The 12814-nt window shown below is 49.4% G+C and overlaps 1 protein-coding gene across 7 annotated transcripts in view; it reads right to left on the bottom strand.

Annotated features, from left to right (window-relative positions):
* Positions 1-4177: 4177 nt before the first annotated feature.
* The window catches only part of PTPN14 (protein tyrosine phosphatase non-receptor type 14), a 170919-nt gene continuing 162282 nt past the window's right edge, over positions 4178-12814 (bottom strand). For all 7 annotated transcript variants that reach the window (XM_066361754.1, XM_066361752.1, XM_066361749.1 and 4 more), the window contains one exon: positions 4178-9355. In XM_066361754.1, coding sequence (XP_066217851.1) covers positions 9227-9355 — 129 coding nt within the window. In that variant the 3' untranslated portion in view covers positions 4178-9226. The remainder of the gene's footprint in view (positions 9356-12814) is intronic.

The following is a 12814-nucleotide window of genomic DNA, read 5'->3' as shown; positions in this document are numbered from 1 at the left end:
TCACTTTTTCTGTTTATCAACCAAAGAAAATAAAGCTGAGTCTATGCATTTAGTCCATGCAAGACAAAACAAATTAGTGTATGTACGGTTCCTGTTCTCCTGCCATTCTGTTGGACTTCTCTTCATTTTCATTGGTGTTTTTGTCTACTGCCTTTTTAAAATACTATGTGGCTTTTCTTTCAAGAACTCTGTCTTGTTGTCAGAGTCAAGATCTACACGGAATGATTTGTATGTTTAAGGAGACATTTGCCATCTCCTTCACGCTGGCTTACAGCATTCTCGTTTTCATGACCCGAAACACACTGGGACCTATGGTAGGGGAATGACACTTTGTCAAGTGACTGGGTTGTAAAGGAGTCACTTGCAGAAGTGGTGCTGTTGCCCTGTTCCTTATCCAAGGAACCCAAGTGTCCACGCTCATCAGCAGGGGTTCGCTGTGCATGGCTATGGCAGCTGAGCGGAAAACAGAAGGGGTGGAGCAGCCACCTTTAAAGCTAGAGATGAGCTGTGCAGTTAGTAAAATTGAAAGACAAAAACTAAAATTGGGGTCTTCTCTAGCGGGCTGTTGCCTCTCTTTTCCAGGCCCACAGTCCAGGCTCTGAGTAAAGGACAGTGCAGGGAAGGGAGCTGGCGCTGAATAGGGGTCCTCCTGGCACCTGTGAGAAGGATCTGTTCTTCTGTCGCCTCCGCTCCACCTGCCTAGCGATCATCCCTTTCAGTTGTTTTCTTTTTTATTCTAACAATGACAACTTTGGAAATGTCAAACTGATTATTTAGTGTGATCAAGTTATACAGGAATAATAAGTGGGTAGAAACAAAATAAGAGAGCTTTTAAAAGCTGAAAAGCAGACGTTCCCAGGCCCTTGTGCCTATGAAGATAATCCTAAAAGAAAGAAATGCTTTCAACGAATGCAAATATACACAGTAGAGAAGAGAGACAACAATTCGACTGTTTTCTCTGAAAAAAAAAAAGGTTTATTGCATATGTAAATCAATAGATATTTTTTATAAAAAAAAAAAAGTCGGCATAAAGATGTCACATTTGTAAAGGCACATATGAAACATTCCACAGCCATGATGAGGGCAGTGAGCGCATTAACAATATGCAGCTAGGACCAGTATCGAAATAAGACACTATAAAAACAGATAGGAAACAGTGCAAAAAATACTGTCAAAAGTCAGTTTTATACACCTCATAACTGTGTATAAAACTGTCAAGCATAAGCTTATTTACTGATATAAAAAAGCACATAGAATAGCATGCATAGTTTTATTTATTTAAGGCTTTTAATATTATTAAATTGAGAGGAAGTCTAGAACAAAATAGAGTTGGCATGAATATTGAGAAATCACTTCCCAACTTGGGGGATGTCCTATAAACTTCTCGCTCCCTCTCTCCCCTTACAAGTTGGTGGTAAAGAGGTTGGACTTCCATTTGCAAAAGAGCAACTCAGGGTCCCAGGTGCCAACCTGGAATGCCTTGCTCACAGCAATGACCTCACAGGTGGTTACATTTCCAGGTCAGCCCACAATAAACAGCTCACCAGTTCTGGCGGACACAACCCAAAATTTTCAGCTGTGCTGGAAGCCAGAAGGTTCTGACTCAAGAACCTTCAGAACAAACTGGTTTCTAAGCTGGGGACCTGTCTATTTATCGTTTGGATATAAAATCTCTTAGGTGTCAATTATTTTGAATAATACCACAATTCTCAACATCTTATGAAACACAGACCAAGGAAAGCATCAGTATCAACATACTGAATAGAGTAAGAACAGTCCACTGAAACAAACTAGATACACCTGTTATTTGATGTTACCAGTATATGTAACATAAGGTTATATATATTTAATAGTCATCTGCATATGTAAACCTTTCTTTTTTTTCCCATGCAGGGCTCCTCAAACAAGTCAGTTGACTTTTAAAGGAGCAAAGGACATACACCCACAGGGAACCATCTCTGATGAAGGGGAACCTCACTGCTGAAAGAATAAGGCCCGAAGATTTTTCAGATTCCAAACAGTGGCAAGAAAGTTCGGTGAAAGGGAACTGCAATAACCTTTTACAATGTTCAAGTTGGGAAAGAAAAAAATAGGTGGAAGGTTATTGATTAGCTAACACTGCAGCTGAGGGAGGTGGCAGGCCCCTGAGAAATGCTGGGAACGCCAGGCACCGCAGCTCTGAGCGCCACCCTCGCTGAACTCAAAGCAGGATTCCTGAGATGTCGGAAACCAGTTCCGCCCCCCGGGCACAGACCCCAACCCAGTCTTTGCAGCCTTTTCCTTGAAACCTTTTGCCAGGTGAGAAGGCATCTGTCTTTCCCTGGAGGAGGTTGGGGAAGAGAGAACAGGGTAAACTTGAGAGTGGACAAACAGCTCATCCTGCCCCTGATCACAATCTGACTTGTAAAGTTCCTGGGAGCCCAGAGTTGTCCCTGTTTCACCAGATTGGCTGTGATGAAGGGAACATGGTTCAGCAGGAAGCCAGAAACAAATTAATCTGACTGCACACACCACTCTGCCAAATGCCGCCTCTGGGAATCCGTGTAAGTTCACCTAGACAGAAACGAACAGGTACGGCTGCGATCGTCATTGTAAACGGGACTGACAACTGAATCCATCTCTGCCTTCAGCTGGTCTAGTACTGAGTGATTGGCTATCACCGGGCGAGGGTGGGTGAGCAAGGGCCGCTTCCTGGTTGCGACAGCTTTCTAGCTGTTTTCATTCTGGTTATTTCCCTTTGTGAGAACTTACTCCTTGAAAGTACCTAACTTTTAAAATGGAAATCGGCTCTCCTAATTACATACTATAGTTTGGAGAGGTGGAAGAGTGATTCTCTATGACCAGAATTCACCATTTTGCAGCTTTGCCCTAACAGGGTAGGGAGAGACAAGGACCAGCTGAGGAGGGCTGGTGCCTCCAGCAAACTGAGAACATGGAAAGGCCAGCCTAGCCCTTGGTGACAGAAGTGCTCTGGGAGTGAAGAGGGTGACAAGAGGGTGACATCACAAAGTAGTCTCACCCCGCGCCGCCCCACCCCCACCCCCAACCAGACAAGGAACAACTGCAGTCACTGTCCCGACGTCCTCCTGGTTCCCTGACTATAAACACAACTTGCCATGAAGGGGACTGTGCTCTGCAGGCCCCCAGGGAAGGGGGTGGGAAAGAGGAGTCAAGGTGCAGGGCAGCTGTGACAGACTGCGGGAGCCACCAGGATGAGCAGAACCCTCTGCTCCGAAGGCTGCCGGGAAAGGAAGGGCCGCCAGCCAGCCAGGGGAGACGGGACCCCCGAGCAGCAAGTCCGGGCAGCCCCCAGAACCCACGATGCCATCACAGTCCACGCCAGCAGTGAGGACACGGTTTAAAACCATGAGCAAAGGTGAAGCAGACCCCGCGTGGCAGCCCGGTCTTCCCGAAGGTGCCACCACGCAGTTTCTGGCCTCACAGGAAGGGACAGTAAGGAGCAGGAGAGACATTCCAGGGTCCAGAAAATTATCTGTGAATTTATGACCGTTTTTATAGCAACTTCAGGGCTGATCTGAAAGCCCTCTTCCTCCTCTACCCACTCAGAGCTCTTCTCTGGGCAAGCTTATGGCACTTTCTGGAAAGAATGATCTTTTTTTTTTTTTTTGTATTTTTCTGAAGCTGGAAACAGGGAGAGACAGACAGACTCCCGCATGCGCCCGACCGGATCCACTCGGCACGCCCACCAGGGGGTGACACTCTGCCCCTCCAGGGCGTCGCTCTGTTGCAACCAGAGCCACTCCAGCGCCTGAGGCAGAGGCCAAGGAGCCATCCCCATCGCCCGGGCCATCTTTGCTCCAATGGAGCCTCAGCTGCGGGAGGGGAAGAGAGAGACAGAGAGGAAGGAGAGGGGGAGGGGTGGAGAAGCAGATGGGCGCCTCTCCTGTGTGCCCTGGCTGGGAATCGAACCCAGGATTTCTGCACGCCAGGCCGACGCTCTACCACTGAGCCAACCGGCCAGGGCCTGGAAAGTACGATCTTGATGGCCCAAAGTGTGGCAGAAGGAACAGAGACCTTCAGTGCGGATGCCTATCATATTTGGGCTACACATCAGCTCCAGCCCTCCTGCTTTACAGTGAAATGTCCTTGAATTTATTGTTAAAATGGGAAGACTGTCCGAAGCTCTGAACAGTAGGAACTGATACACATTTTGCCCTTTAAGGCACCAAACCATCATAAACCATCCATCTGGTCCTATGAAATCAAGTGATGCCAGATACTCAATGCCAGGCTCAGGGACATTTAACAGAGAAACTATCCCTCAGGCCTTGGGGGAAAAAAGATGCAGCTTTATTAAGCTAGAAAAAATAAGGAATGGTCATCTTCTCTGGATGAAAGTGCTCACCCACCCGAGTTTAGGGGCAGGGTGAATTTGATTGGCTACGCCTCACATTTCTCCCAGGCACACTGCCGCGACTTGCAACAGAGGCATCACCGAAGTCTTTTGCCCCCTCCCAAAGTTTTAGAAACTGAGGCAAAGACAAGAACCATCCTGCTCTCTCGCTCAGAGTTCAAGGGAAATGTCAAACACAACTGATTATCTTACAGTTTGCCACCCATAAAGCTGTGGCCACTGGAAAATTTGTGCAGTGTCCATGGTAACCCCAAATTTCTCCATTTGGAAGTAGTGCTGGATGGGACGTTGTTTTGCTCAAAAAAAGAAATCGCTATGAAGGAGGGGGAGGAAGAGGAGCCTGGGGGGGGGGTTAAATGGTGAGAAACAAAGGCTTGATTTGGGGGGGTGAACACACAATGCAGTGTACAGAATCGAGCACCTGAAACCTGTATAATTACGTTAACCAATGTTGACCCAATAAAATTCAATGACAGAAGGAAAGAAACAGAGAGAGAGAGAGAGAGAGAACATAAGAGTTTGACAAAAACCATAGGCAACAACATAAAACAGCAACAGAAGAATCTTTGGTAAAACAAGAGAAAGACGAATCCCTTCAAAGGGTCATCTTAAGAGACCAACCGTGATTACTTGGTGCTTCTGGAAACTTCTCACACTAGGAGCCCAACTGTTCCTAATATAGAGGCAGGATGAAAGACAGATTCACGTTTACATGGGCCTGACCCAGTCCCATCCCTTGAGTCTAAGCTCTCTGGCATACCTCTAAGCATGACCCTGCAACTGCCACCCCACCCCGAGTGACTGACATATCTCCCCTCAAGAGAAGATCAGTGATCATACTCACTTTCCCCACCACACACACACTGGACAGCGGAATGAGATTAGAGGGCACGTTGTCCTCTGACAGGACCCCTTGGGGACCCAAACACCACATCCCCTAACCACTGGGCTGCGGTTGGCGAATAGAGATTGCACATTCCGAAAGGACAGTCGCTGAAAACCCCAGAGTGATGCGCCCGGTGGCCAACCCCACCTCTCAGAACCAGCGGTGGACTGACATCTCTGCAGAGGGACTTCCAAGCCCCACGAGAGGGCCCACTCCTCAAGTGGGGCAGGACTCCCTGGAGCACTCAGCACGTTCACAGGCAGAGCCGCCCCGCCCACAGCACAGGACTTCACGTTCTTTCACACTTCTTTGAAGAAATGACGTACAGTCTGTTGGGGGAAGAAACACACTTGTATGTATTAGGTTGACCCAGGTGGGTGTTCTGTTATTTTAAATAAAATATGGTCTGACTTTTAGAAATGTCATATGGGTCAACCTATATTAAGCTGGGAAAGACAGAAAAGTAGGCAGCCGCATAGCAACGCTGCCCTACTGGACCCACTGAGGTTTATAACTGGCTCACGAAAGCCGAGAGCAGACAGGATAAAGGTTAAGTGAGCACAGGGCAAGCCAGTGGGCAGACCCCACGGCCCACAAAGACGTTCCATCCAGGCTGATGGAGGAAGGGGTCGAGATGGCCAAGCGACTCCTAGGCAAACCATGACATTCATTACAATGACAATATTAGCTCCTCTTCTCCATCTAGGACCACAGGGATCATAGAAGTGAAATTTTCTGTGTTCGGGCTCCTGGGAAGCACAGTCCTCCAAGGATTCCACGTGGAGAAGTTCTCACTGTCCCTGTTCTCACTGTTCCTTGCCAACCGAGCAGAGGAGCTCGTTCCTCTGTATCCTCCTGTAAAGAAATCAATGTGTGACATCCCTCTCTAATGCTGCCAAACCGCCCTGTACTTCCTGTCCTTGGAAAGAGGTTTCTATAAATGGAAATGCTACCAGCGCCTCTGACTAAAAGGTGGAGTCTCCTAAAGAGCCCAAGGAAACCAGCAAAGCTCGCCAGCTCAGCTCCCGGATGAAGACATCAAACTGCCCCCGCGATCCACTGACCACACCAAACAAGGATGAACACGGGGCCAGTGCCCCCAAATGAGCGTGGACGAAAGAAACAGAACATCTCATCTGGAGAACTGCAAACCCAGAGGCCTGAAAGTGTCTGCCGGCTTTGTCGTGGGATGGGCCCCCCCACCTCCATTTTTAATTTTCTCCTTTCAAACCCAAATGACAGCAACAGACTCCAACAGCTCCAGTTTCAGACTGGATACTGCATCAGGAACTCATTCCAAAAGCTCTAACTAGATAACTAATTTAATACACTTTGCTTCAAGGTTTATTCCTTGGCCGGCTTCCCAGATATAAAGCATCTCTGGGCAATTATTATGCAGATGCCACCGAAAGAACTTTAAATGTCTACTGCTGATTGAACAGGAGAGAGGCTGGCATTGTTGCTGGAGCTGTGAAAAGGAATGCGAAATGTGCCCAAGGACCCAAAGCCTTTGTTTATCAAAAGGAAAGATGCGGGTTAACTTTTAAATGTTTTCCTTTGGGTTTCCATAGACACTCTGGCTATGAAATTGGACATTAAACCCACTTCGTTCCTGCATTTTGTGCGTTAATGAATACTCCTGTAGCACAGTGTGGCAACAGCGGACAGGTTGAAGGGGGTGATGAGCTCAAAGAGACGGCAGATCTACACGCTGCCCATGTGAGACATGTCAACAGCGCCCACACCAGGGCCAACGCGACAAAAGAGGAACCCTGACACTGTTCATCAAACAATAAAGCAAAAAACTGCACACCAACTGTTTAGACATCCCACACAGCAGAGTAGTCCAAGGATGGGCCGTCTCTAAGGAAAGGGGACAAACACCACTTTGCCTGCTGGTGATCCAAGCTCTCAGAGCCTCGGAGTGAGAGCTGTGAGCTCCGCTCCACTGAAACATCGTGTCATGCTGATGGTGTTCTTTTCCAGAATATACACCAAAATTCCGGAATCTACAGAGGTCAGCTGAAGTTCTTAGCCTCCCTGAGTGATTCTCTAGACCCTGGAGTAGGAGACAGAAGGCCCTCCGTCACCAGGTACTCTGAGTCTAAAGAAGAGAAAAGTCACCATACCATCTGGCCAGATGTGAAACTGAGTTGATTCGTCTGCCAAAGTAGTTGATAGGGAACTGCGCCCACAACCATCTGCTGGCCTGCAGTGACCAGAAGTCACAAAGGCACACTCTTCCTTCTGCTTGACTGGATGCTATTCTTCCTTTGTCTTTTCAGTTCAGGAGAAGAAAAAAGACAAAAAAAAAAAAAGAAACCTTAGAAAAAGGCATGTTGGAATACCACAGTGATTGATTCTAAGGACAAAAACAAAATTTAAAAGCTGCATTCAAGGAAAACTAAAGAAGAGAGGAAAATGCCCCCAAATTCAGCCAGACGAAAACTGAATGGATACTTGTGTACAAGCCTAGGAAATTCGGAAAGACAGTGACCAATGAAGGCCCAGGAAGAGACGAGTGAGAACAGAACTTCAGTGGAGGCGGCACTAACACCACAAGTGACCCGAGTGGGCTGTGTGGGAAACAGAGCCCACCACGGGACTTCGTGCAAGAGGGACTGCACTGCGTGGGCCAAGATTGCTACTCCCGGGCCTCGAGTGGGCTTGGTTCTGCTCTCACAGACTGGAGATGGTACGAGCACGGTGGGTCACACATGGGTGGTTCCTGGCCAGGGCCCCTGTTGAGTGGCCAAAAGCCACCATCAATCAGCTCTCCCACTGTTTCCAATGACACAGTGACTGATGGGCAGACAGAACACCCCCAGCACTTGACCTTCAGGTCCCCGTCCAATACACACATCATAGGCATACAGTATCAGGGGTCTTCCTGTCTCCTTCTTCTTCTCAATCAGGCAACAGGCCTCCCTGTACAGACAGCCTGTCCCAGGGCCTCAGAGGCCGCCAACCTGGAGCTCACGGAGCAAAGGAGAAACCACAATCACCGAGGCTGCAGCTCCTGGCAAGAGGACACAGGCTCCCAGGCCCAGGTACAAGGTGGTTGCTAAAGATGCCAACAGAGCTCCTCACTCAGCCGGGCCACGGTGACTCCTGTCCTACAAAACAAGCTCTTCTTCTAGCTGCTCATCTTTAATCGGGTTGGGGGTGGGGATGGAGGGGTGAGGGGATACCACTGAGGATGAGGACAGAAAGGGAGAAAGGGAACCTGGACATCACAAGCCCAAAGTACAAGAGAAGAGTGCTTTTTCCTTCAGAAAAGGGGCTTGACCCTGATCTTTATATTTTAGGGCAGTGGTCAGCAAACTCATTAGTCAACAGAGCCAAATATCAACAGTACAACGATTAAAGTTTCTTTTTTGAGAGCCAAATTTTTTAAACTTAAACTATATAGGTAGGTACATTGTTATTAACTTAATTAGGGTACTCCTAAGCCGGCCTTTGCGCCCACACTCAAGGGGCCAAAGAAGCCGCATGTGGCTCGCGGGCTGCAGTTTGCCGACCCAAGTTTTAGGGTAAATGCATTTTTCTTGACGCCTCTGATTTGGACACGAGCAATTAAGCCAATGAATTTCAGGGTTGGTCACCCACCTGACTACGACTTCATCAGAGATGTGTTCCCTCTGTCCCCCAAATGACCCACCAGGCAACCTTCCCAACCAACAGCATGTTACAATGCAGATCAGTCAAAATGTGGTTCAAATGAGAAGTACTACGTTACTGTGAAAACTGCATTACAAAGATTCACAAAAGTTATTCCAAAGGGGGGAAAATAAATTATCTCATATAAAATAATACACGGTGTTTATGAATCATCTCGGCTCCCGCCATCAGGGAGCCCGTGTCCAGGCCCGCGCCCGCGGCCGGCTGGGGGAGCCGATGCTGTCGGGAGGTACCCCCACTGGCGAGACGGAGCTGGTTCCCTCCTCAGGAGCTGGCTCCGGGGCTCAAATGAGTCTGGAGTTCTGGAGGAACTGAATGAGCACTTGGTAGACAAACTTGTACTGAGCGATGGTCTGGATCATGAACATCCTTTGCTCCCTGAGGACCCTCAGCATCATGGGCACTTCCACCTTCTGCAAGAAAAGAGACAAGTCATAAGGGCCTGCTACGGGAGCTTCCCTTGGGTCAGTCCCCACGCCTTCATCCGAGAAGCACTCGCTCACTGTCCACGTGCAGGCAGACAGCAAAGGACTGAGCCCCCTCCCACTCACCCCGAAGACGTCACACCAGCAGCTGGAGAACCCCGTTGACCTGCACCCTCGAGATGCTATTTTAAATACAGACCAGCGTGTTGGAGAACACAGAGAGGCTGGAGTTAAACCCAACTGGTACTCTCAACTCTACCACATTGGTACTCTATGGAGGAACCGGTGACCTCTCTTAGTCTTGGTTTCTTCCCTGTAAGAAAGGATAGGGCTGCTTTCCTTCAGTGACAGTGTGGCCCTGCCCACGTTCGCGACGTTTTCTCAGAGATAACGTGGGGTGCGAACAGCGTCCACCTCACAGGATCACATAAAGAAATGTGGGTAGAGGCCCTGGCCAGTTGGCTCAGCGGTAGAGTGTCGGCCTGGCATGCGGGGGACCCGGGTTCGATTCCCGGCCAGGGCACATAGGAGAAGCGCCCATTTGCTTCTCCACCCCCACCCCCTCCTTCCTCTCTGTCTCTCTCTTCCCCTCCCGCAGCCAAGGCTCCATTGGAGCAAAGATGGCCCGGGCGCTGGGGATGGCTCCTTGGCCTCTGCCCCAGGCGCTAGAGTGGCTCTGGTCGCGGCAGAGCGATGCCCCAGAGGGGCAGAGCATCGCCCCCTGGTGGGCAGAGCGTCACCCCTGGTGGGCGTGCCGGGTGGATCCCGGTCGGGCGCATGCGGGAGTCTGTCTGACTGTCTCTCCCCGTTTCTAGCTTCAGAAAAATACAAAAAAAAGAAAGAAAAAAAAATGTGGGTAGAACACTTACACTGTGTCTGGCACGTGGTGAGCTCATAATAAAGACCACTCATTGTCCTTTTATTAATGGTAATGAAGCGAGAACAACCACCCCCCCCCCATCCCATCCTCCCACTTCCTGGGCGTGGGGTGTGGGCACGTCCCTTCATCTGCCTGTGCCGCTGTGTCCCCGTGTTAGACAAGGGTTCTCAGGAGATCCTTGTCGTAGAGTTAACTGTGAGGCACTCACAACAGTGCTGGCACATGGAAACACCGAATGCAGGTGAGCTGTTGTCATGGGTGTGCAGGTTGGAGACGAGACAAGGAAGGTTCCCCTGGTCCTCAGGGAAAGCATCCCAAGGCGCCTTGAAGATTACTGCCATAGGCTCTGATGGCCATTGTCCGTAAGTCAAGGGCTCATGAGGCAGTTGATGCTTGCTAATCTCCCATACAAGGCACTTTCTCCTCCCTACTCTAGGAAGGGCGAATGACTGACTCAGAAAAGAAGCAAGATCAAGACACCTTGCTATCTGGCCAGTGTGAACCCGGACTTTGGTAATAAGCTCATCTGGGACAGAAAACTAAATTCAGGGGGCCACGAGAGTGTTGCAAACCATAAAATGTACGGGCATTAAAATGCTACAGGTAATATTCAGTGACTAAAAGCAACAGACCACAAAGAGGCTTCTCAGAACAGCCTGGGTGAGTCCCCTCCCGTCCCCACTCACAGTCACCTGGCCTCACGCATCTTTGTTTCAAGAAAAAGACAAGGCATCTCACTGACAACATTAAAACTGAACGAAATAAAATGTAAAGTAGGTTAATCAGGTGGCCGTGGAAAGATGGCAGGAAAGTTTAGTCAGGAGGAAAACGGGACACACAGTTCCTATTTACCTGTCACAATCTTTGCTGAAGGAAACAAATGAACAAACTAAACGCGTTCCCCTCTTCTCCCGAAGTGAGGGGGTGACGCTTCTCGCCAGGCCTGAGACAGAACAAAGAGCCCTTCCTCCCCCCCCCCCCACCCCATCACCCAGGGGCGAGTATGGGAAACGGGACAGATAAGGCTGGCTATATTTGTGCTGGGGAAGGGAAGTGAGCCCTGTGAGTCATCTCGCTATCTTTGAATATCAATGGGAACAGAAGTCCTTTTTGGACTGACCGGTTCCGGCAAAGAATGTTCTGGCAGGCAACGGGGCATTGAGGAAATGTGCTATGTTGGGACCCAGCAGAGAGAATGCAATCATCCTGAGCCCTCGTCAAGCCCACGCGGGGCCCCGGTGGCCGAATCCCTGACTCCGCGCCGCGCTGCCCCCGACATGTGTTGTTTACGTTCTGCTGGCCCAGTAACATCTGGTGATCAATGAGCCTGCGTGTCATCGCGTCACGGAGGCTTGGCCTTTGATGCGTCTCCAAAGAGCTCAGAACAGAACAGTCCTTCATGTCAGACAAGACGGACCGAACAGCTTCTCCAGTTGAAAAGGAAGAAGGGGGAGCAGAGGAGTGCGGAGGAATGGAGGCAAGAGGAGCACTGGACGAAGAAAGTGGTACGAGGGGGGAGGAAACGACATGTGCGTGCGGAGAGCAGGATGGGCCCTTCTTCCTCCCCGGAGCCCACGGGCACCTCCAGGGGAGCCCACGGTGTGCTCAAGCCATGGGTCCCTGGTGCAACCTCATCCTCTCCCCTCTGCCCTCACCGACTGCGTCTGGGACCTAGTGGCAGGCTATTCACTCCAGAGACTTCTAACAGTGACAGCGAAGCAGATGATCAAAAAATCTCATGTGAGGCAAAAGGGTAAAACCTCACAGAAGATGGTGAAACCTCTGTTATGATGTCTCAACTGATTCCATTTTGTTCACCGACAGAAAGTCTATTTTTTCATCAACAGGCCATATTGTACCAAACTCCTCCTCCTCTCAGCAGCACGAACATTCATTTGTACTGACCAAAGGTTCCAAATTTAATTTTTTACAGGCAGGGTGTTTAAAACCCCCATGACCATGTTTAACCTGAGCATTTATTGTTTTCCTGGAAGTTACGCTATAACAAATTTCATGGGGTTAATCTGTTTTTCAACCACTGATGCTCTTGAGTAAATATGCAGATTATTATACACATTCCTTCACAGAACACGCATTGTGACATAATGTCACTACCAAACAACTTCAGAAGCTTCCTCGGATTCTCTAAGCCAGGGATCCCCAAACTTTTAATACAGGGGGCCAGTTCACCGTCCCTCAGACCATTGGAGGGCTGCCACATACAGTACTCCTCTCACTGACCACCAATGAAAGAGGTGCCCCTTCCAGGAGTGTGGCAGAGGGCTGGATAAATGGCCTCAGGGGGCCGCATGCGGCCCGCGGGCCATAGTTTGGGGACGCCTGCGTCTAAGCTATATAATTTGGAAAACGAACAAGAACCAAATGACACTGGAGTTTGGAGGCAGAGTGGGAGATAGGAAATAGAAGATCTCACTTCTCATGGGGCACCTCTGCTGGGAGCCACATGGCACGAGACAAGTCACTAAACAGTTTCTGGGCCTCAGTTTCTTCACTAGTAAAGTTAGGGGTCTGACATGTGCCCAGCTCTCCTACATGGTTGCTATGAG

This window comes from Saccopteryx leptura, chromosome 2 (assembly GCF_036850995.1).
Source record: "Saccopteryx leptura isolate mSacLep1 chromosome 2, mSacLep1_pri_phased_curated, whole genome shotgun sequence".
Lineage (NCBI taxonomy): Eukaryota > Metazoa > Chordata > Mammalia > Chiroptera > Emballonuridae > Saccopteryx > Saccopteryx leptura.
Note: the sequence above shows the minus strand (reverse complement) of the source record. Positions and strands in the feature narration are given on the sequence as shown.